A 21,163-nucleotide genomic window follows, 5' to 3' on the forward strand; every position below is an offset into this window, starting at 1 on the left:
GCGATTATATACCGGATATGTAAGCATCACGCACGCTATCGGTTTTGGTTGTTTCTGCATTAACAGCCGCAAAGTCACAATCTTTAGAAAGTAGTTTCAAAGCTTGTAAATATATCTCAATATTTTCTTCTGGTCGTTGTTTTCTTGTTGCTAACATGTGTCTAGCAAAAATCTGATTTTTTGGTTTTACATACAGTTTTTGCAGTATTGTGATCGCTTCTTCGTAGTTCGTGGCTTCGCTTATATATGTGTAGATATTTGGTGATATATGATTTACCAAAAGCTGAAACTTTATGCTGTCCCATTTTTCTGGCCTAGGAACCGACTGTACATCTATCTCTGGAGCGGTCGGTTTCTGCATGGACATGAAGCTTTCGTAAGTCTTATGCCAATTGCCAGTGTATCCAAGCACTCGAACCAGAGCTATTTGACGGGTCGATATCAAATCTTTCAGGACAAGGATATTTATCCATGTTGCTTTTATTTAGCTTATTAAATTGAAATAAAAGAAAACCTTTAAAGAATATAATGTTTTAATAAGCTAAATTTACTGTAAAATATTTTGGTTACATTTGAAACATTGACAAAAAGACACTGACAAAACAGATTGACAATGACATAAGTTTATGGCTGATAGTTTTAAGTAAGAAGTTTACATCAGTTATAGTGAGTTTCTGCAAAAATTAAACACGATCTATGGAACTGACTCAGAGCACTGACAGTGTCAACTTTTATATATACTTTCAAGTTTTAATAGTCTGTGCAGTTTGGTAATTCATATGAGCATTGAGCACAGAATACTGATTAGATATTTATATAGTATACTTATTAGTACTTGATAGTTCTTTGCTATTATTTTTATTGTATTTTTCCCATGTGGTGAAAATTGTAATCACATTGAACCAGTGTATAAAATGTGTCTTTTTATAATTCTTCTTCATTAACGTCCGAGTGCTTATGTTACTATAAAGTGAAAATGACAGAGATGCCTCCTTATCTCGCAGTAAACGATGAAGACAGTGATCATACCGATAGTGATTCTTCTGACTTTGAGGACCATCTACCTTTATGTTTTAACCAACCTCGGCATACAGACCCCATAAAGGGCATTGAACGTGAGGAGCACACTTGGAGAGTAAAGGAAAAGGTAGGGACTTATTGAGATAAACATATTATCCAGTGTAACTGCGTAGTAAATAAAAGAGCATTAAAGAAAACAAACGCACATGGGTGTACATATTTATTATATATATGTAAACATAATATTTAAATCTATTTCATAAAATATTTTTAAATATTATTATGATGATATCTTTGATTAAGAATATTTATTTATAATTCTCATAACAAAAATAAACAAGGCAACAACATTGGTGTTGTATATATTTGTTTAACAAGGTAATAATTAAGATTTGATTATGTACCTACAAGAAAAATTGAGTATAACATAGTAGATAGAATTTAAGATTCATATTTAATGTATAAATGTAGGATTATTTTATTGTATACACAACTAAATGTGTAGAATAAATAAATTCAGACTTAATAATGCACATAATTTTAATAAAACTGTATTCCCATAAGATATGTTCAAAATTATTTATCAATACTACAGTTGCAGAAGATTAAAAAGATCATTTCGTTTTGTTATAATTGTAAAATTAAATTTAATCATTATCAACCAATTATTTCCTGTAGATAAAACTATCTGGTGTATTTATTCAGATATGAGTAAAATTACATAGAAATAGCAATGGATAAACCCAACAATTAGAGAGAAAGTTATGAATGTGTATTTGAATTATGTTTTATTGAGTTATAGTAAAGAAAAATTTCATTTCTATTTCAGTACAAAACCCACTGTGTAGCCCTAGTTTTGTGTCTCAATGTTGGTGTGGATCCTCCAGATGTTGTCAAGACCCAGCCTTGTGCTCGCTTAGAGTGCTGGATAGGTGAGACATTTTTTTAATGTATTTGGAAGTCTTGTTTGTATACAAAGACATTGTACAGTTTAGGACCCAGGGGTCATTGGGGTACTTTAAATAATAGAGGATTTTATTGTTACTCTATATATTAACCACTAGCATACAACAATAGAATATAAGCAAAATTATGATATGTTAATTGGTATGTAACAAATGAATCCAAGGTAACTGTTGAAGAGAGTGCCTACGTCTGGCTATACTAATATGTGAACAAAATGTACGACCTTGGCTCGTACAGACATAAAATAAAATAAAATAAAAAGCCTTTTATTTCTTGCTTTCTATAAGTATTACAATTTCATAACAATATTTAATTTAATGTTTTTTTAGCAAGAACCCTCTCCATGAAAGGTAAAGGCCTCCTCCAGAGATGACCAGTATTCTCTGTTCTCTGCCGCTCGTAACCAATGAGTGCCTGCCACTTTTGTGATGTCGTCTACCCAGCGTGCATTTGGTCTTCCTCTCTTTCTTTGTCCTAGTGGGCCTGTCCATTGTGTTGTCTCTCTTGTCCATCTATTATCGCTTAGCATCGCTACGTGACCCGCCCATCGCCATTTGAGCTTTTGTGAGTAATTGAGGGCGTCAATGGCTTGAGTTTTCTGTCTTATATGAGTGTGGCGGATCTTTTGGATTTTCCTTATTTTCAGAATGCTCCTCTCCATACTCCTTTGGCTGGATATAATTTTATTTTTTACTTTTCTAGTAAATTTCCAAGTTTGGCAGGCGTATGTTAATGAGGGCAGTAGGCAGGTGTTCATAACTTTCGTTTTCATTCGTATAGTCATTTTACTTTTGAGTATTTCTTTGAAGCTCCAGAACTTTTTCCATGTGATGTTGATTCTTCTCTCTACTTCTTGTTCGTTATTTTTTTGGCTAAATGAAATTTGCTTTCCCAGGTAAATGTAGGCGTTTACATATGTTAGGGGTGAGTTTTCCATGTATATTGGTCTTTCAGTATGGTTCGTCATGACGTTAGTTTTTGTTAGGTTGATTTCCAAGCCCACTTTACGACTTTCTTCGTGTAGAGCGTTAATCATTCCTTGTAGTTGGTTTGTATTTTCTGAGAGCAGGACTATATCGTCAGCAAATCTTAAATGACTCAAGTAACGTCCTTTTATATTTATGCCAACTTTTTCCCAAACTAGTTTACCAATGATGGCCTGTAGCACCGCTATGAAGATAGTTGGCGAGAGTGGGTCTCCCTGCCGTACACCTCTGCTTATTTGTATGGGTGGTCCTGTAGTCTCTAGCTTGACTCTGCTAGTACTGTTATCATAGATATTTTTTATGACTTTTATGTAGTCTAGTGGTACTTCTTGAGAGAGTAGCGTATCCCAAATTGATGAATGGAACAGAGAGTCAAACGCTTTTTGGTAATCGATAAAGGCAATATAGAGTGGTCTTTTGAACTCTTGGTATTTTTCTATCAACATCTCTAGCGAATGTATGTGATCCACTGTTGAAAAATTTCTTCTAAAGCCGGCCTGTTCTATAGGTTGGTATTTTTCTGTGCTTTCTTTTATCTTTTTCTCGATTATTGAGGAGAACAGTTTATATAGTGAAGGTAGTAGGCTTATCGGTCTGTAGTTATTTATGCTATTAGGGTCTCCTTTTTTATAAAGCAATATAATGTTAGACTCTGACCATTGCCGAGGTGTATTTGAGCTGTTCAGTATCTGGTTAAACAGTAGAGTTAGTGGTTTTGCTAGGAACTCGCATCCAGTTGTTATGATTTCGTTGGCGATACCGTCGGGGCCTGGGCTTTTCTCCGTTTTTAGTGTTTTAATCCCTTTAATCACTTCAGAATCTTCTATGCTTGCTCTCGTCTCTCCTCTATTTGTGTCTGGTAATTTATATCCATATTGGCTCGGTGTGCTGTATAGTTTCTTATAGAATGTTGTTGCTATTTTCAGTATATCTGATCTATTTTGGGTATTTTTTGTTTTATCTTTCAACTCTTCAATCCATAGTTTATGTGTTCTCAGTTCTTTGTATGCCTTCTTGACGCTGTTTGAAATATTAAGGTGTTTTTCGAAGGTTCTTGTGCGGTGCGCCTTGTAGTCTAAGTAGATACATTTACTAATGAGTTTGTAGAGTGCTTTTAGTTCGTTTTTCATGGCTCTTGATTTTGGTTTTGACTTTTGTAATTCTTGTCTTCTATAAATTAAGGCCTTTGTGCGTGCTGATAGTATCTGGTTTTTCCCTTGATTTGTATTGGGTGAAACCTCGTAGGCTTTTTTTTAGGCTGGTGTCTATTGCGTTTATAATATTATCGTAGTGATTTTGAACGGTGTCCTCGTCTCTCCAGTTCTTAAGTAAGTTTGTTATGCAACTATTCAGCGTTTGTTTGTAGGCTTGTATTTCTTCTTCGTTTTTTAATTTGGATCTGGAGCATTGGCCGAACATACACCGACTTTTTGTTATGGGAAGAATGTTAAGTGTCGCTCTCATAGGTCTGTGATCCGAGGGGTAAGTGATGTTTAAAGACTGTATGTTGGATATGTTTTTGTGTAAAGTTGTCAAGATATAGTCTATTTCGTTTTTTGTTTTGCCATTAGGAGATCTCCAAGTCCATCTTTGTTTACTATTTTTTTTGAAGAAGGTGTTCATGATAGACAGATTATTCTCGTGCGCAAAATCAATGAGTCTATCTCCTCTACAGTTTCTATCTCCGTAGCCGTGGTTGCCAGTAGCGGCTTCATTAGGATTGGTTTGTCCTATTTTGGCGTTAAAATCTCCCATGACTATGATATTGTTATCTGAGAGTTGTATAGCTTTGTCGACAGTACTGTAGAAAAATTCCGACTCCTCGTCGGTCGACGCCTCCGTTGAAGCGTAAACTTGAATGATACTTAATTTTAAGTTATTGATATTCATCCTTAGCAACGCTACTCTTTCTGATAGTCCTGTGAAGCTTATGATGTATCGTTTTAGATGTTTTTTGACAATAAATCCTACTCCATACAATCCTGGCGTTTCTCCAATGTAGTATAAAATAAACTCGTCGTGTTCTTCAATCTTGTTCTAAGTTTTCTAGTTTCTGATAGACCAATAATATCAAACTTTATATTTTTCAAACACTCTGTTAATTCCAATAATCGTGAGTATGTCGACAAAGTTTTAACATTGTATGTTATTATGTATAGGGTATTATGATGACTGTTTTTTGTACTGTTTGTTTTTATTTTCTCTGGAGGGTTTTGGTCGTGATCTTCCTCGGTGACCGGCCGGCTTGGAAGATTAGTTGGGGGAGTGAGGTAGTTTTTTATTTTTTTGTTGTTATTGATAATGGTTTCAGTTGTTAGTTTTTTGGTCGTTCTGTATTGGTTTGTACGTTTTCTCTCCTTATAAAGTTGAGTAAATTTTGGTTATTTTTCTTCTTTGCAGTTGGCGCTGGAGATATGCTTAGTTGTTTAGGAGGCGACTCAGAATTTTTTCTTTTCCTTTTTCCACCGCCGAAGTCCTTTACTATGAGATTATCTCCCACACCTCGTACAGACATATTCTAATTAATTTAGTTAAAAACCTTCATTCCACTATTGTGTAAGTTGTGACTATATGACCAAACAATCCAAAGTACTTCTGTAAGTACACAAGTGGTGGACGGAATAAGCATTCATTTTAATTAAAACATTTTTATGTATAGGTTATTTATTCAACTCCAGGATTCAAGTGCTTTAAAGCGATCGTGGTCTACGAGAGACACACTGTCTGGTGAAATTTTTATAAGAATTTACAATTTTGAGTAGGCATTAAACTTGTCAACAGACCCAAACTCACTCTCTCCGAGCAAGGCTTTAGAAACTATTGGACACGCTCTGCAAACGCAATATGAGCGATGGCAGCCACGGGCTCGTTACAAGCAGTCACTTGACCCCACCAGCGATGAAGTGAGTGATTAGAGGTTTAATTTTTTATATCGATCTACCTCACAAGTAAATAATTAATATATTTATTTATTAAAGCCTGATTCACGCTACACCGTGTCTCGACCGGGCCGTGCCCCGGCCGGGGCACGGTCTAACATTATTGATATACTTTTGTATGAAGTAATTCATGCCTGACCGTGGCTCGGCCGGGGCACGGCGTTGTAATGTCGGTGGGTATTGTTTCCCGGCTCCGGCACGGTCCGGCCCCGGCACGTCGTAACATGAACGTAGGCGCCCGGGCACCCAACGTCAAATCTTAGTGAGGTTGAATTTTTTCTATGTACGATAAATATGGCTTTTGAAATCTTGTAATTTTTTTGGTTAGATCTGGTTTTAATTTTTCAAGTAAATCAGTAAAGCATTCTTTAGATATTCTAAAATAACCATAAAACTTGCTCTCGTCGTATATTAATTCTTTGTAAAGTAAAGAAAATTCCCCTTCTGCTTCTCGCTTTCTCCAGGTTGGATGTACACCCGATCTTCTTTTAGTACTTTCGCTTCGTTTTTCTAATACTTCGTCATTGATGGCAATTGCAATAGCTGCCAATTCAAATTGTGAAAATTGCATAATTACTTAAGCGTCAAGTCTATCGACAGATGAAATCACTAGCTGACAAAAACAGATATAGTGGTGCAAGCACGTACGTGCGTACACCCAAACAGCCCGGTGTAACATGAATCAATGTCCAGGACGGCGCACGGTGGCCGTGTCCCGGCCGAGGCCCGGCCCGGTCGCGACACGGTGTAGCGTGAATCAGCCTTAACACTTCGTTGCCTTACAATATAAAAATTTAACATAGTTAAATGTAAAGGAGGGCAACTGGCGACATTATCGCTTTCGAGCGATCTCTGCCAGGCAAACACTGTGAGAAAAAAATATTAGTAACGTAAGACTAAATTCTATCTCATATTCATATCGCCTTAACCCTTATCGTGGCAAGATTCTTTTTTAGAAGAAAAGCAAAAAAAAATTATATAGGTAGCTTCTTTGGGGTATAAAAAACATAAAAAAAATAAATAAAAAAAACGTGACATGAAAATTTTGGAAAAACAAGATGTATACTATTCTATACATTGCTACACGTACAGTGATTATCGCATTTTCAGGAATGTATATTATGCTATACATTGGTATGTTTAGGGAGAGTTGAAGTGTTACTAGTAGTTTTTAATATATACCAAAAGATTATTGTAAATAACATGATTTTAAATAAAAATAACTGTCTTGGTGGAAATAAAATGTTTCATAAAATTAATCTTTCTTGAACAACAAAATAATCGTAATTTAATAATTCAGAGATCCTATTCCTTGCAGTGGTACTCCAAAAAACATTTTCGATTCTTCTCGTAACAAAGATGAACCTTTTGTTCACATCGTACTTGCCTAACCAACTTTGCAGTACTTGCACCTCTCATATCCGGTTATTTGCGGCTAATGATCATATTTGTCACACCGGACATCATCGCATGGTTTTTCACTGAAACGTTTCGACCTCGTTTCGGTAGGGCACTGTAGATTTCATACCTAAAATCTTCTAGACGATCCTGCTTTCTAGTGGTGTTTATCATTTTGTTACGTCTGTGACGTAAAGCCAAGCGTTGTTGATGCCTAGAGTATATCCAAAAGCTGCGAGAAAATTTTCATATACCACCTGTGCCATCTTATTCCAGTGCGATATAATGCAATCAGCATGTCTGCCAAATCGACACCTCTCATGTGACGATTATAGTCTTTAACAATTTTAGGACATTTTACATCAACACGAGATTTTGCTTCTTTGCCGAATCGTTTTATATTTTTGACAAGGTATGCATCATCATAAGAACTCACCAATGTGACCTGTTTATTATCAACCCACTTGACAATACTAAGTATATAATAATTCTTTCTTTTTCAAAGCCTTTTCAGTTAGCAGGTTAGTAGCAGTATCTTTGAGTCTATTTTGTATTTTGTCTGATTGTTCCTAAACTAAATATACCATAATTTTCCCTCAACATAATTTATAGCAGTCTAAACCCAAAGCAAAAGAAACATGCAAAAACCCCATCGTTATAGTAAAGCCAAACCATATTGTATTATAGATATATATTTATATATCAGTTATGTAGTATTTCAGTAATAATAATACAGTCAAAACCGGTTATAACGACATTGAAGGGACCGTATAGTTGCCGACGTTATATCCGATAGTCGTTATAAGCAATGTCATATATTATATACACACAAGTATAGTTCATATGTATGTACAATACATACAAGTTATATTATCATAGTTATCTATCTAGAATAGGTAGGTATGGGTTATAATATGGTATGTTAATATTATAATATGTAAACGAGTCAAAAAGAAACAAAAATATTTATTACGAAATAATTAGGTACAAAAGTAATCAGTCATTTTGGTCTGTTTTTTTTTAGCCCAGTCTCAAATATTTTTTGCATTTTACGTTTCATACTCCTCAAGGTATGCGTATGAGTATCACCAGTATCAAACTGTTCGTTAAAGGCAACAAATTTTTGTAAAATCGTTACAGCGTTAAGAGCCTCCGAAATCGTTGTTGGCTGAAACTGTTCGTTGGGAGAAAGTGCTTAGGTAATAATATGCCTAAATATTCATTCAACGCCTCTAAATAAGATTTAAAATCGTTTGTATTGTTTTGTTTTGCTGAGACAAGAAGCGGTTGGTCGTTATAGCCGATGAATATCGATAAAATTTCGTCGTTGTAAGCGATATGTCGCTGTATCCGATGTTGTTATAAGCGGTTTGTTTACTGAATAGTTTACTAGGGATTCGGACGGGACCGTACAATCTGGTTGTAATAACCGATAGGTCGTTGTAAGCGATGTCGTTATAAACGGTTTTGACTGTATGTGTATTTTTTGTGGGAATCGAACCCCAACTTTGTGTGTAGCTTTCTAAAACCACTATATCAACGAGGCAGTCAAACATAAGTTCAACTGTCTTTTAAATTGTAATAAAATTGGTTTAATATATAAGACAGACATACTTGCAATTTAATTTTTATAGTAAAGTCCATTAAAATATTCATTCCGTGCAGTTAGCAATGTATATTATTCTATACACCATCAACGAAAGGTAAATTACTGCAACTGCGGCATTGTATAGTGTAATGAATTTGTGATTACTTATTATTATTTTACAAATTTATTATTCAAATCACGTTTATTTTTAATTAATGCCATTTTCATTAATTAATAACTTCAAAGTCCAGTCAGTTAAGATCTACAAATTAACAGGCTATTTGATAGTCTGTAGTAATTTGATAGTATTTTGAATCAATGGTGTTAGTGTCAGTTGCCATTGTCATTATTTTCATATTAAATGAATAACGTCAAGTCAAATTAGTGTAAAACCGTTAATAGGAATGGTTAATTTCGAAATGACTATTCAATGGTCGATAATAATAATGACTCCATAGTCATTATTATTATTAAACGTTATTTATCATAATTTTAAATATTAAATCAATGACTATAAATATTAAAGTAATCTTTGACACTCGTTCCTATGACTGCCGTTCGACTCTGTGGTCGATTCGGGTTCGGTCGTGGAACGAGTACACGAAATGTCACGAAACTGGTTAATTACAAATGCTGGTTGCTTAAATACAGGAACTGGTTGGTGTGGCCCTCAGTTCGATTGAGCGGTCTAACTAAGCAGAAGCCTTTAAACAGTAGACTCTCAATGTCGATTTTAAATGGCTGATGCCAACAAACCAATCTATGACAATAAGGAGAAGTATTTGTATAATATAAATAGTCGAATATTGAGGATTCATCACAATAGTATAATATACGTTAGTAAAAAACACGACAAAAACATACTAATTCTCATAGCGACAACAGCATATATATAAAAATGTGTTAAAACAAACATTTAGGCATGTGTATTTTATAAAAAACATGCATATTTAGGAGTACAAACATAAAAATAAAATAAAACTTACTATAGATAAACCTGTGCGGCGCATTTTGACGTTTATTTTTCACAATTGATTTAAAATTATGACAGATAAACTACTATTTTTATTTTTGAAGTATAAATAGACTAGAGATATATCTAGAAATGTCATGTGTTTAATAAAACTAAGTTAAAAATGATTTTATAGTGATCATATATTTTTATAAAGTTGGATGTATGGTATACTATACAAAATGACGATAAGGGTTAAGTAGTGGATGAGAAATTGTGTTTGCTAAAATCGTTTGGATTTTATACGTATGTGCTTGTACGTTCTTCGGCCGAGTTTCGATCTTCTAAATCGACCGAGTTACGGGCTTCGGACCCCAATTAGATACGGCCGGTAAGTATTCGGTATATGTAGCCGATGCTATATTCGCCTTGACTCAAAACATTACTAAACTAGAGATAACGGTGACCGTCGTGTTTAAGATCAAAAAACTGTGCTGCTCTCTGCGTCGCAACGCGAAGGAGGAGCGAGTGCTCTTCCACTACAACGGCCACGGCGTGCCCAAGCCCACTTCTCAGGGGGAGATATGGGTGTTCAACAAGGTGAGCTCGCGACTTGGCGTCATTGCGGTTTATTACGAACGTCGGGAACCAGTTAGAATAACGAGGGAGTTCGCAGGCGTACACGCAGTACATCCCGCTGTCCATGTACGACCTGCAGTCGTGGATGGGCGCGCCCTCGCTGTACGTGTACGACTGCTCCAACGCCGGCGTCATCGTCGACAACTTCAAGCAGTTCGCCGAGCAGCACGAGCGCGAGCACGAGCCCGCGGCCGGCCCTCCCGTCTCCTACCGCAACTGCATACAGCTGGCGGCGTGTGCGGCCGGCCAGACGCTGCCCATGTCGCCCGACCTGCCCGCCGATCTCTTCACCGCCTGCCTCACCACACCCGTCAAGATGGCCATGAAGTGGTTCGTGCTGCGCAGCCGCCTGCGATCGGCCACCGCCGACCTCGTCGACCTCATCGATAAGTAGGCCCCGCTTCACTCGCTTCGTGAGCGTTACGTTGTCGCGCAGCCCGTTAACGTTTCTCGTCCGCCAGGATCCCGGGGCAGGTGACGGACCGGCGCACCATGCTAGGCGAGCTCAACTGGATCTTCACGGCCATCACGGACACGATCGCCTGGAGTTCGCTGCCGGGCGATCTGTTCCAGCAACTGTTTCGCGCCGACTTGCTGACGGCCAGCCTGTGCCGGAACTTTCTGCTAGCCGACCGCATCATGCGCTCCTACAACTGCACCCCGGTGGCCAGCCCCGCGCTGCCGTCGCTGGCGCGCCATCCGCTTTGGGCCGCCTGGGAGCACACGCTAGACCTGGCGCTGGCGCAGCTGCCGGCGCTGTTGGGAGAGCGGCCGCCGCCCTTCCGCCACTCGCCCTTCTTCCGCGACCAGCTCACCGCCTTCCAGCTGTGGCTGGATCTCGGCGAGGGCGCCGCGGGCCGCGCCCCGCCCGAACAGCTGCCCATGGTGCTGCAGGTTCTGCTGAGCACGCTGCATCGCGTGCGCGCGCTGCACATTCTGTGCCGCTTCCTGGCGCTGGGCGAGTGGGCGGTGCGCGCCGTGCTGGCCGTCGGCATCTTCCCCTACATGCTGAAGCTGCTGCAGGCGTCGGCGCCCGACCTGCGCCCCGCCATGCTCTACATCTGGGCTCGTATCGTCGCCGTGGACCCGGTGCGTACGCGGCTCATTGTTGCCAAACGCGCTACCGCGACCGGCGACCTGACGAGAGATGATTCTTTCAGAGTTGTCAAGCGGACCTGGTGAACGCGAAGGGCCACAAGTACTTCCTGGCGATCCTGCAGGACCCCGCCGTGAACGTGAGTAGCGTCGTCCGCCCGCTCGGGCGCCCGGGCCCGCCTCGGCTCACGGTCTCACCTGTCTGCGCAGAGCGAGCACCGCACCCTGGCCGCCTTCGTGCTGGCCGGCATCGTCGACCGGCACCCCGCCGGCCAGGAGGCGGCGCTGCAGGGCTCCATGATTCCCGCCTGCCTCGAGCAAGTGAGCGACGGCGAGGGCGGCGCCGGCGTGCTCGAGCAGTGGGCGTGCATCGCGCTGGGCCGCCTGTGGCGCGGCTGCGAGGCGGCCCGCGGGGCCGCCGCCCGCGATCTCGCGCACGAGAAGCTGGCCGCGCTGCTCACGCACCCGCGCGTGGAGACGCGCGCCGCCTGCGCGTACGCCCTCGGCTGTCTCGTCGGCGCCGCTCCCCTCGCGCCGCGCACCGACCACGCCAACGCGCTCGACCACCAGGTGGCGGTGCTGTTGGCCGCGCGCCTCTCCGCCGACGCCTCGCCGCTCGTGCGCGCCGAGATCCTCGCCGGTCGGTCGCTCGTCCGTCGCCCTCGTCCCCGAGGCCCCGTCGGCCCGTCGGGCTTCGCTCATCTATCTCTTTGTTCGCAGCGCTGCAGTGGCTCGTGCTGATCTTCGAGCAACACTTCATCGCGGTCTACCTGCAGGAGCGGATGCGGAGAAGCGATAAGTGAGTCCCGCCCGGAATACAAATCTAGCCACCGCCGACTCGGATGTCGGACGGTGACTCGGCGGGATCTTTCGATTCGAACGCCTTTTTCTTCGACAGGAGCGGGCGGGGCGGCGCACAAGTGGAGGCGGGCTGCGAGGCGCTGGCCGGGCCTCCGCCCCGCGGCCCCCGCGGCTCTCAACCCGCGCACCACTCGCTGTCGCTGCCCACGATCGGCTTCGGCTCCGTCTACATGAAGCTGTGGAGCAGCGTGTGCGCCATGAGCCGCGAGCCGCACCCCTCGTTGGCGCAGATGGCCGACGACATCGTGGGCCACGTGGCCGACCAGGTGGACAGCGTGGGCCGCGACGCGGAGCGCGTCTCGAGCGGCGGCTCCAGCTCGCTGCCCCCGTCGCCCAACGCGCGGCCCTCCGCCGCCCCGTCCGCGGGTACCCTGCCCCTCGGTGAGCGGCCGGCCCGTCCGCGCCCGTCCCGCCCCGTCCTCTCGGCTCTCACCGCTTCCCGTGCTTACAGGTCGTCGACGAGGCCGCTCCGGGCTGCCGCACGCCACTTCGGAGGATTCCTTCTCCTTGTCGGCGGGTGAGATTTGGACGTTTCCATTCAAACGTAGTTTGAATAGCTTCCGTCTCTATTCCTCTTATGATACGAATCGTCAAAAACATTGGCAGGTCAGGGCGCGAAGAGACCCATCGTGAGCACGCAGTTCGTGGAGTGGGCGACGGCCCGCTTCGGGCGAGGCGAGGCGGAGGCGGACGAGGACGGCGACGTCGAGTGCCGAGCTCACCACGAGCGCGTGTGGCGGCGCAGGCGCAACGCCAACATCCGCCGAGAGGCGAAAGGTAGGGAAGGAACCGGAGCCGAGACGGCGCGTGGGCGCGTCTGACCCGAGACCCGTGTTCGTGTGCAGGGCTGCGCTCGGCGCGCGTGACGAGGCTCGACACGCAGGCGTTCCACTCGCGCTGCCCGCTGCCGCCGGCCGTGGTGCTCTTCCATCCCTACGAGCAGCACGCCGCCGTCGCCTCCAAGGACAACTTCGGGTGAGAATTTTTTGTGACCTAACTATTAACGGTTGCCTTGTATTGGGTACTCGTTCTCGTTTCCACCGCATTTTGGTAAATTCACTCCCCTGCGTGAGGCATAATTCACTCCGAAGTAAACGGCAGCCTAAGAACACCGACTTATTACACCTTTGTTTTGTTTTTGCCAAAAATTCACCCGTGTATCTGACCGATGAGCGCGAGCGCAGGATCTGGGACTGGGGCACGGCGGCCAAGCTGTGCGTGGGCACTTGGCGCCGCGCCTGGGGCCGCATCACGTCGCTGGCCTACATCGACGCCCACCACGGCGCCGCGTTGGCCGTGGCCGGCCACCAGGGCAACCTGGCCGTCTACCGGCCCTCCGGGGGCGGCGCGGAGCCCCGCCTGCTGACCGCGTGGCGCGCGCTGGACGTGCGGCCCGCGCCCGACTACCGGCCGCCGCCCGCGCAGCCGCTCTACAGTGAGTTTCGTCTCGACGTATCCGGCGCCGCTCTCGTGACGCCCGAATTATTAAGGCCGTTCCTTTCGCGAGCAGACGGCGCGGGCGGCGCCAGTTCCTGGTCGGCGCCGCCGCCGGGCACGCTGGTGCGCTGGAGCTCGCGACGGGGCAGCTTGGCGCTGGCCGGCCCCGCGCCCACGCTGCGGCTGTGGGACGCCCTCGCCGAGATGCTGCACGCCGACATCGACACCGGTGAGTCCCCGCCGCCCGACGCCGCCTCGACGTCGGGCGTCGGCGCCCCTCTCAACCTGTCCCGTCGCAGGCGTCGAGTGCGCCGCGACGAGCCTGTGGCGCGGCGGCTGGCGGGTCGTGTGCGGCTTCGCGGACGGTTCGGTGCGCGCGTGGGACGAGCGGACGCCGGAGCCGATCTACACGCTGCGCGAGCACGCGGCGCCCGTTCTGGCCGCCGTCCCGCGCTCCGATCGGAACGCGCTCGTGACCGGATGGTGAGTTGCCGCCTTCTCGCCTCGCGAGCCGGGAGAGCGAGACGTTGACGAGCGTGTGTGCGCAGCGTGGAGGGCGTCGTGCGCGTGTACGACGAGCGCAAGGTGGGGACGGGGGCCGCGGCGCTGCGCGAGGTGCGCGCGCCGGGTCCGCTGGCGGCGCTGGCCGTGCACGAGCGTGCGCCGCTGCTGGCCGCCGGCTCCGTGAACCAGTGCATCAGCATCTACGACCTGCGCGGCGCGCACCTCAACACCATCAAGTTCCACGAGGGCTTCATGGGGCCGCGCATCGGGCCCGTGTCGTGCCTGGCCTTCCACCCGCTGAGGTGCGCGATGGGCGTGGGCTCCAAGGACTCCACCGTGTCCGTGTACCAGGCGGAGGCGCGTCGGTGACCCTCGCTCTACGGCCTGTCGCTGCCCTTCGCGCACTGACGCGACGACGACGCCCGGCGATCGTTAGTAATGTATGATGAATTTTAATATCCACTAGTCGTTTAACAGTCTCGTATAGGTTCCGCACGTGCACGTTCGTCGTGTCCGGTGACTTATTAGGTTCGCACGGATTGTGATCTCTATTTGACGAATGCGAGAGAAACGGCGACCGCAGCACACCGAAGTGTTCAAAAGGTGCTACTTAGTGGAGTACTTCTACGTAACTAGCGCTTAATTGTCACACCAGAATCCGTGCACGGAGTTAAAACGTCGTCTTTTCTACTAGAATTGACTCATAATGATTGTATGTGTATTCCATAATTTTTTTGTTAAAATAGAGATGCCAACGTCAACAACGTATAAAGAATATAGTCAACTTGAACAAACAACTTTTCAAAACGGGATCCTTTCCTGGTTTTCAAACGTCCACTGTTATCGTAAAGAGTTTAAATCCAAGCTAATTTCTGAACACAATTAGACCGGTTGGCCAATGTGACATGATTGAGTTAAATGTTTTATGCCACTCTTTATAGATCATAAAAATGTGAGTTTTTACATTCTGTTTTAAATTCTTAAGCCACGGCCCGATTGATGGTTCTATATATTCGACGAGGTTCACTTTCCTTAGTGGGTTATGCAAAATATGTTGCATTATTTATCTCTGCCCGGTAATGCAAACTTGTTGTGATTAATAATTGTAAAGTTCCTAATGCTCAATAGTTACTAGATACCATGTTGCTTTGATTATGTTGTAAATACGTGATAAATATGTGATTTGTGAATTTGACTCTGAAATTACTTATTCCTGCATTGTATTCAATCAATTGAATGGGTAGGCAATCTATCCCAAGCAAAAAAATTAAATTTGATAACCTAAAGTGCAGCCCAGGCAACTATTGTGTTCTTATTTTTATTGTTAAGTTTACTTGTGTATTAAAATGGTAAATATTATCAGGGTAAGAAACTAACTCACTTTTGATCACTTAGCCTTACAATAATTGCAGATAATGAATAGTCAGTCAGACTCTTTTCCCATTACGTAAGTGGTAAACTGAAATATATTCTGTACATTTAACTTATGCTGATAGGCTTAATGATAATATATTGTTGTTGTTAAAATAAAAGAGTACACTAAAACAGCCTGTTTTTAATACATATCTATAATATTGTTATTTTTTTTCTTATAACATTGTACAATTACAATGCAGTGCCTACTAGTACATGTATATGTTGTGGACAGATTTGATACCATTCTATAAAATTTAAGTTCAGCTTAACCTAGCATAAATCCTTACACATTACTATGTTTATACATTAGTGATGTAATTGCTGTATTTAACATTAAATATGTGAGCATTGAAAAATTCACTCTTAACCCAAAACAGACAAAACACCATATGAATTTACAAGAATTCAAATCAACCACAAGTAGGTACACTATGCTAGGGTGCTAGATTATTAATATGATAATTGTTTATTAAAATACCATTGATGTTTATCAATGTGGCTAAAATGAAATTTATGAAAAGATAAATTTCAATAGATTTTAATATATTACACCATAAATAATACTTTTTTGTTTTAAAATCACTCAGTTCTTATTGAATAATACCCCTATTATTAAAAGACACAATATTCTTAGTTACCATTCGGCTAACAATACTATCTAAGAGGTTATCAGTGCACTGTAAATTGTCCAATTTAAATGCATCTTGTATTTGTTTAAGTTCTGTGTATTTACTTAGATCTGAAATGGGACAGAGTTCTCCATTGATCTCCTTCAAAACATCGTCACTGTGATCCTCTTTTTGTGTTACAATAAAACACAGTAAAACACAATGCTGTTTGTAAACGCCAAACTTGGTTAAGCTCTGGGTTATATTTTTGGTGAGTGACAAGTTATATAAAATTTCTCCATACACCGACTTTGTTACCATATTTCCTAACATTTGGGCAACGACAGCACGGTTGGCGGCCACAGCTACTTGGAAAGGATCTAGTATTAAAGACGGATTTATAGCAGCACATTTCCATACACCGTGTTTTATGTTTTCGGTGATCGTGTTTACATTTTGGACGTTTTTCAGCAGAATTAATTTCATAGAAGAATTTGAACTCGGGTCAAGATGGCATATATAAACTGCCTTAGAACATAAAACAGTTGCCATTTTTAAGGAAATTAAGCAAATGAGCAACACGATAATAACTTGTAAATTTTGAAAAACGAAGGTCGCTGGTCGAAGCGTAATAAAAAATTTACGGAACGGTTGACAATTGACAATACAGACTAGGATTTGGGAATTTATGGCTAAATATATATTATATATCACAGGATACTAGGAAACAGCCTGAATAAGATAGTGCTCGGAAGATACAACTATCAGATTTGTGTCTGAATATGTTGTTCACGAATGTTTGTGGAACGTTAAAAACAATTTATACAAAACAAACAGGCTAGGCATTCGGCATACACTGCCCTAAAAGAAGCTATTTTATTTATTATTCATATTTAGTTTATTTATTTCGAATAAAATCTCGTCTTCTATTTTTTCCGTAACTATAGTTAGTAATTTGCGTAGAATAGAGCATATTTGCCGACGTCGTTGCGCGTTCATTGTGGCGCTGTAATGATACTCTACTGGAAGAAAATAGAAATGGGAACGTTCACTCGCAACGCACTAAAGAACTTGTCTTTCAACTTGTACTAAAATACTCTCCTAAACACTAAAATAATGTAAATCTGCCTTTAAGAAGTATGTATAACTTCAAAAACTGGTGACTGTTTTACCGCATTAATTATGTTACAATATTCTGATACAGTTTATTTATATTTTTATGTACTAACTACTAAGTAGCTAGTCATGACCATAGAGTATTTTATTTAAAAGGTCATCTTTAATTTATGTAAGATCGCGGGAAACTTGCAATTTATGTTGACATAATTTCGAATGAGTTGGTATGGACCAACGTCCTTTGCCTTTCCCATTATTAATTAGGAATAAATTAATATTATCATCATTACAAATGAGTTGGTAAATAGAAAATTATATTATTACATATTTGTTAAATTGTAATACACTTTAAATTACACGTTGAAAGTTAAACTTTTTTCGTTAAAAGTTTCACTTTTGTGTTTAAGAACCATCTTAAAATATTATATTTACGAGACTTTTAAGTACAATTTATTAAATTTAAATAATAAAAAATATATATAGACAACTATGTACTGTTCCTATAAGATAAAGTCGTCATTGGTTACTAGTATTATATTAGTACTCGAGCTCCGCATAAATTAATACTATTTAATTACCGCTCGGTAGCTGGTTGTCAAAATATAGATAAGACTTTTTCAACTTGCCACATTTATATATAAAAAATGTCGATGCACTTAATTCTAAAAGTTCTAAATAAACCGCGTTTTTGGAGATGCTTCTCAACAAAAACTGTAAGTCTGGAAAATTCAAGTGGTGTGGTGTTTCAGAGGCTACCTGGAGAAAATAAAAACATAGCTCTGTACGGTCTTAACAACCATAAAAACAGAAATGCCCTTGGATTTGACTTGCTGGCCTCTATGAGAGAAGTCAATTCCATACTGAGAGAGGATACTAAGATTTCTGTTGTTATATTTCATAGCTTAGTGACAGGAATATTTTGTGCAGGTTAGTTATGTGAACTGAAATTTAAATAATTAAAACTAATGAATTTTTTTTCTAGTAGACAGTGGCAGTGTCTCAGTCAATGACTTGCAGTTTTAATTGTTATATCAAACTTTCTATTCCAGGGGCTAACTTAAAGGAAAGATTTAAAATGAATGATGTTGAAGTGGCATCATTTGTTAGAGGCTTGAGGCAAACATTTATAGATATTGAAGATCTACCTATGCCGACAATTGCAGCAATAGACGGTGTGGCTGTTGGAGGAGGACTAGAGCTGGCTCTTGCATGTGACATTAGAGTAGCATCAGATACTGCCAAACTTGGGTTAGTAGAAACAGGAAGGGGTCTCATCCCGGGTGCAGGTGGTACCCAGAGACTACCTAGAGTAGTCCATACTAACATTGCAAAGGAGTTGATATTTACATCTAGAATAATAAGTGGTATAGAAGCAAAGCAATTAGGTTAGTAAAGTTCATAAATAATTATTGTGTCATGTGCATGTGAAGTACCATGTTTAACATTTGTTTTGTTCTTATAGGTCTTGTAAACCACTCCGTGCCACAGAATAGCACAAACAATGCAGCCTTTGAAAAAGCTCTGAGTCTTGCTCAAGAAATTGCATCAAATGCGCCTATTGCTCTCAGATGTGCTAAACAAGCCATAAATGAAGGCATCCAGCTAAGTATAAAAGATGGTTACGAAATTGAACAGAAGTGTTATGAAAAAAATATACCAACTCAGGATAGGAGGGAAGGCATGCTATCTTTTATGGAAAAAAGAAAACCTAACTATCAAGGTTGTTGATGGATCTATTTTAGAGCTCAACACTGAAAATTATCAATTATATTCACATGTAGGTACATTAAAACTGTTGTGTTGTTAAGATAAGATTTTTTAAATATACATTTATCTGTGTTATCGAGGTTATCATTGTTTATATAGCTGATGCAACACTCACAATATCATAATTTTATAGTGATATTTATGTACATTTAATAGATGTATAGATGTACATTTTATAATAGATACATATTATAAGATACTAAGAAGTTTTTTTATTTGTTCTTTGGTATCTTGGGGTGAAGAAACTTTATGTCCAATGGTTCGTTCATCACTATAGATTTCGTAATCGTTTCCTCCTGGCATTGTTTTATCACCAAAAAAATGAATTTCCTTAAATTTTCCATCTGCAACATGTTTCAAGCAGTAAGTCTTATCCCAACCCTTAGGAAATACATCCACACTGATTTGTCCACCAAGCGCAAATTTAAGATCCGTATCTTTAAATTCATTTTGTAGAGCCTCAACAAACTTACTTCTAATGTTATATTGATTATCAAATTGTGAAAATTGATCTCTTTCATTCTGGTTGCAAGAGCGTCCCACTGGGCATATATTGATCATACTAGACCTAAACTCAACAAAATTTCCGCGTTTTGCTGGTAATTCTATATTGGACATATATCCAAGGGCAAAATTTATAACACGTTGTAATGTTCTCTCGCCAGCATGATTTAGAATACTCTGTGTGTTCTTAAGCTCGCCTTGCTGATATTGCATCACCCCATTCTCACAAAACACATAATCAAATTGATTTGTTATATCTTCGCCATCCATTTGTTCGACTATTTTTGAATAGTCTGACCCGCTTACCAACCCTATAGCAACTTCGGGCTTAACATGATTAAGGAGAAATAATTTTAAATCTTCTGATATTATTTGTCTCGGTTTCGTCAAAGTCCCGTCAACATCAAATAAGTAAAGTATGTTTTTACGATTAACCATTTTTTAAATTTACAACACGTTTACAAACTTATAAATTAAGATTACAATAGAGTTAACGTATTACGTAGAGTAACATTATTGATAACAAGTAGGGATGTGTTGAAAGCAAAAACATCGATGTTAACAGAATCGAACATCGATGTTAACTCACGGCCTCCCGGCTCTCGCACGACCAATGCAACAGGCAACTTACTAAGTTATGAAACAAATTATGTCTTCTATGAATGCATCCACAAATCAGATTTATTAAAATTTTGAACGCGTATTTATTCACTGCGCCCTGGTGGCTCTTCCTCTGTCACACTTCCTCATGACTCTTTATAAATAAAGAAATAATAAGGTTATTCTTTATCAAAATAACTTTTCATTCAGTCAGTTGATAAAAAAATATCGGAATATTTAATAACTTGTTCTGTTTCTTAAAAAATTTCGATCCATTTCGCTGTATTTTATTTCTTTGTCAATTATAAATGCTAAAATCATCGATGTTGTGCAACATCGATGTTGGGCTTTCGACTATGACATCGATGTCAATATCGATCATCCCTAATAACTAGTTACAATATTTAAAGTATGTGTATGTGGCATAGAACCACAGAAACAGATATACATATATATCTTAAATAGTAGTCTATGGTTAAAGCACTGACTGCACCGTATAGGCATATATTATATTCTTTTTGGAACTAAACGGTGTCCCACGGTGATTTTTGGAACTAAATTTGACAGGTCGGAGTTCGGACATGTTTTCTAATATAATATGAGGATTGAGGTCCAATAATATCGTTGTTACTTTAGTTAAACTTATTTAAGGATTTCATTAAGGTTATAACATTAATACAACATTTTTTGATGAGGTAACACAGTCTTCGATCAAGATCAAAGCCTGGTTATGCATCTCCTCACTCACCCCAAGATCGGAATTTATT

At 41.4% G+C, this 21,163-nt stretch overlaps 4 protein-coding genes across 5 annotated transcripts; 2 read left to right on the forward strand and 2 right to left on the reverse strand.

Moving 5' to 3' along the window:
• The first annotated feature begins 659 nt into the window (after positions 1–659).
• LOC125057808 (regulatory-associated protein of mTOR) lies at positions 660–15,930 on the forward strand. Of its 2 annotated transcripts, XR_007118266.1 has the most exons (18): positions 660–1,147; positions 1,850–1,952; positions 5,754–5,875; positions 10,330–10,449; positions 10,526–10,878; positions 10,950–11,577; positions 11,649–11,723; positions 11,794–12,223; positions 12,304–12,382; positions 12,482–12,825; positions 12,896–12,961; positions 13,048–13,221; positions 13,290–13,419; positions 13,629–13,879; positions 13,955–14,110; positions 14,181–14,364; positions 14,430–14,825; positions 15,132–15,268. XR_007118266.1 is itself a non-coding variant. In XM_047661710.1 (17 exons), the coding sequence occupies exons 1-17, from the start codon at positions 977–979 to the stop codon at positions 14,752–14,754; spliced, it is 3,711 nt and encodes a 1,236-aa protein (XP_047517666.1). In that variant the 5' UTR covers positions 660–976; the 3' UTR covers positions 14,755–15,930. The 2 variants fall into 2 exon arrangements, 1 of the variants encoding a protein (XP_047517666.1); XM_047661710.1 differs by having other exon boundaries at positions 14,430–15,930.
• LOC125057835 (EKC/KEOPS complex subunit Tprkb-like) lies at positions 15,926–17,063 on the reverse strand. Its single transcript, XM_047661750.1, has one exon. The coding sequence runs from the start codon at positions 16,959–16,961 to the stop codon at positions 16,392–16,394; it is 570 nt and encodes a 189-aa protein (XP_047517706.1). The 5' UTR covers positions 16,962–17,063; the 3' UTR covers positions 15,926–16,391.
• On the forward strand, positions 16,663–19,367 carry LOC125057833 (enoyl-CoA hydratase domain-containing protein 2, mitochondrial). Its single transcript, XM_047661747.1, has 4 exons — positions 16,663–16,680; positions 18,275–18,452; positions 18,575–18,910; positions 18,988–19,367. Exons 2-4 carry the CDS (start codon positions 18,365–18,367, stop codon positions 19,251–19,253), a joined length of 690 nt encoding a protein of 229 aa, XP_047517703.1. The 5' UTR covers positions 16,663–16,680; positions 18,275–18,364; the 3' UTR covers positions 19,254–19,367.
• LOC125057832 (phosphomannomutase) lies at positions 19,241–20,391 on the reverse strand. Its single transcript, XM_047661746.1, has one exon. The coding sequence runs from the start codon at positions 20,232–20,234 to the stop codon at positions 19,482–19,484; it is 753 nt and encodes a 250-aa protein (XP_047517702.1). The 5' UTR covers positions 20,235–20,391; the 3' UTR covers positions 19,241–19,481.
• Between the last annotated feature and the right edge of the window lie 772 nt (positions 20,392–21,163).

This window comes from Pieris napi, chromosome 17, assembly GCF_905475465.1.
Source record: "Pieris napi chromosome 17, ilPieNapi1.2, whole genome shotgun sequence".
NCBI lineage: Eukaryota > Metazoa > Arthropoda > Insecta > Lepidoptera > Pieridae > Pieris > Pieris napi.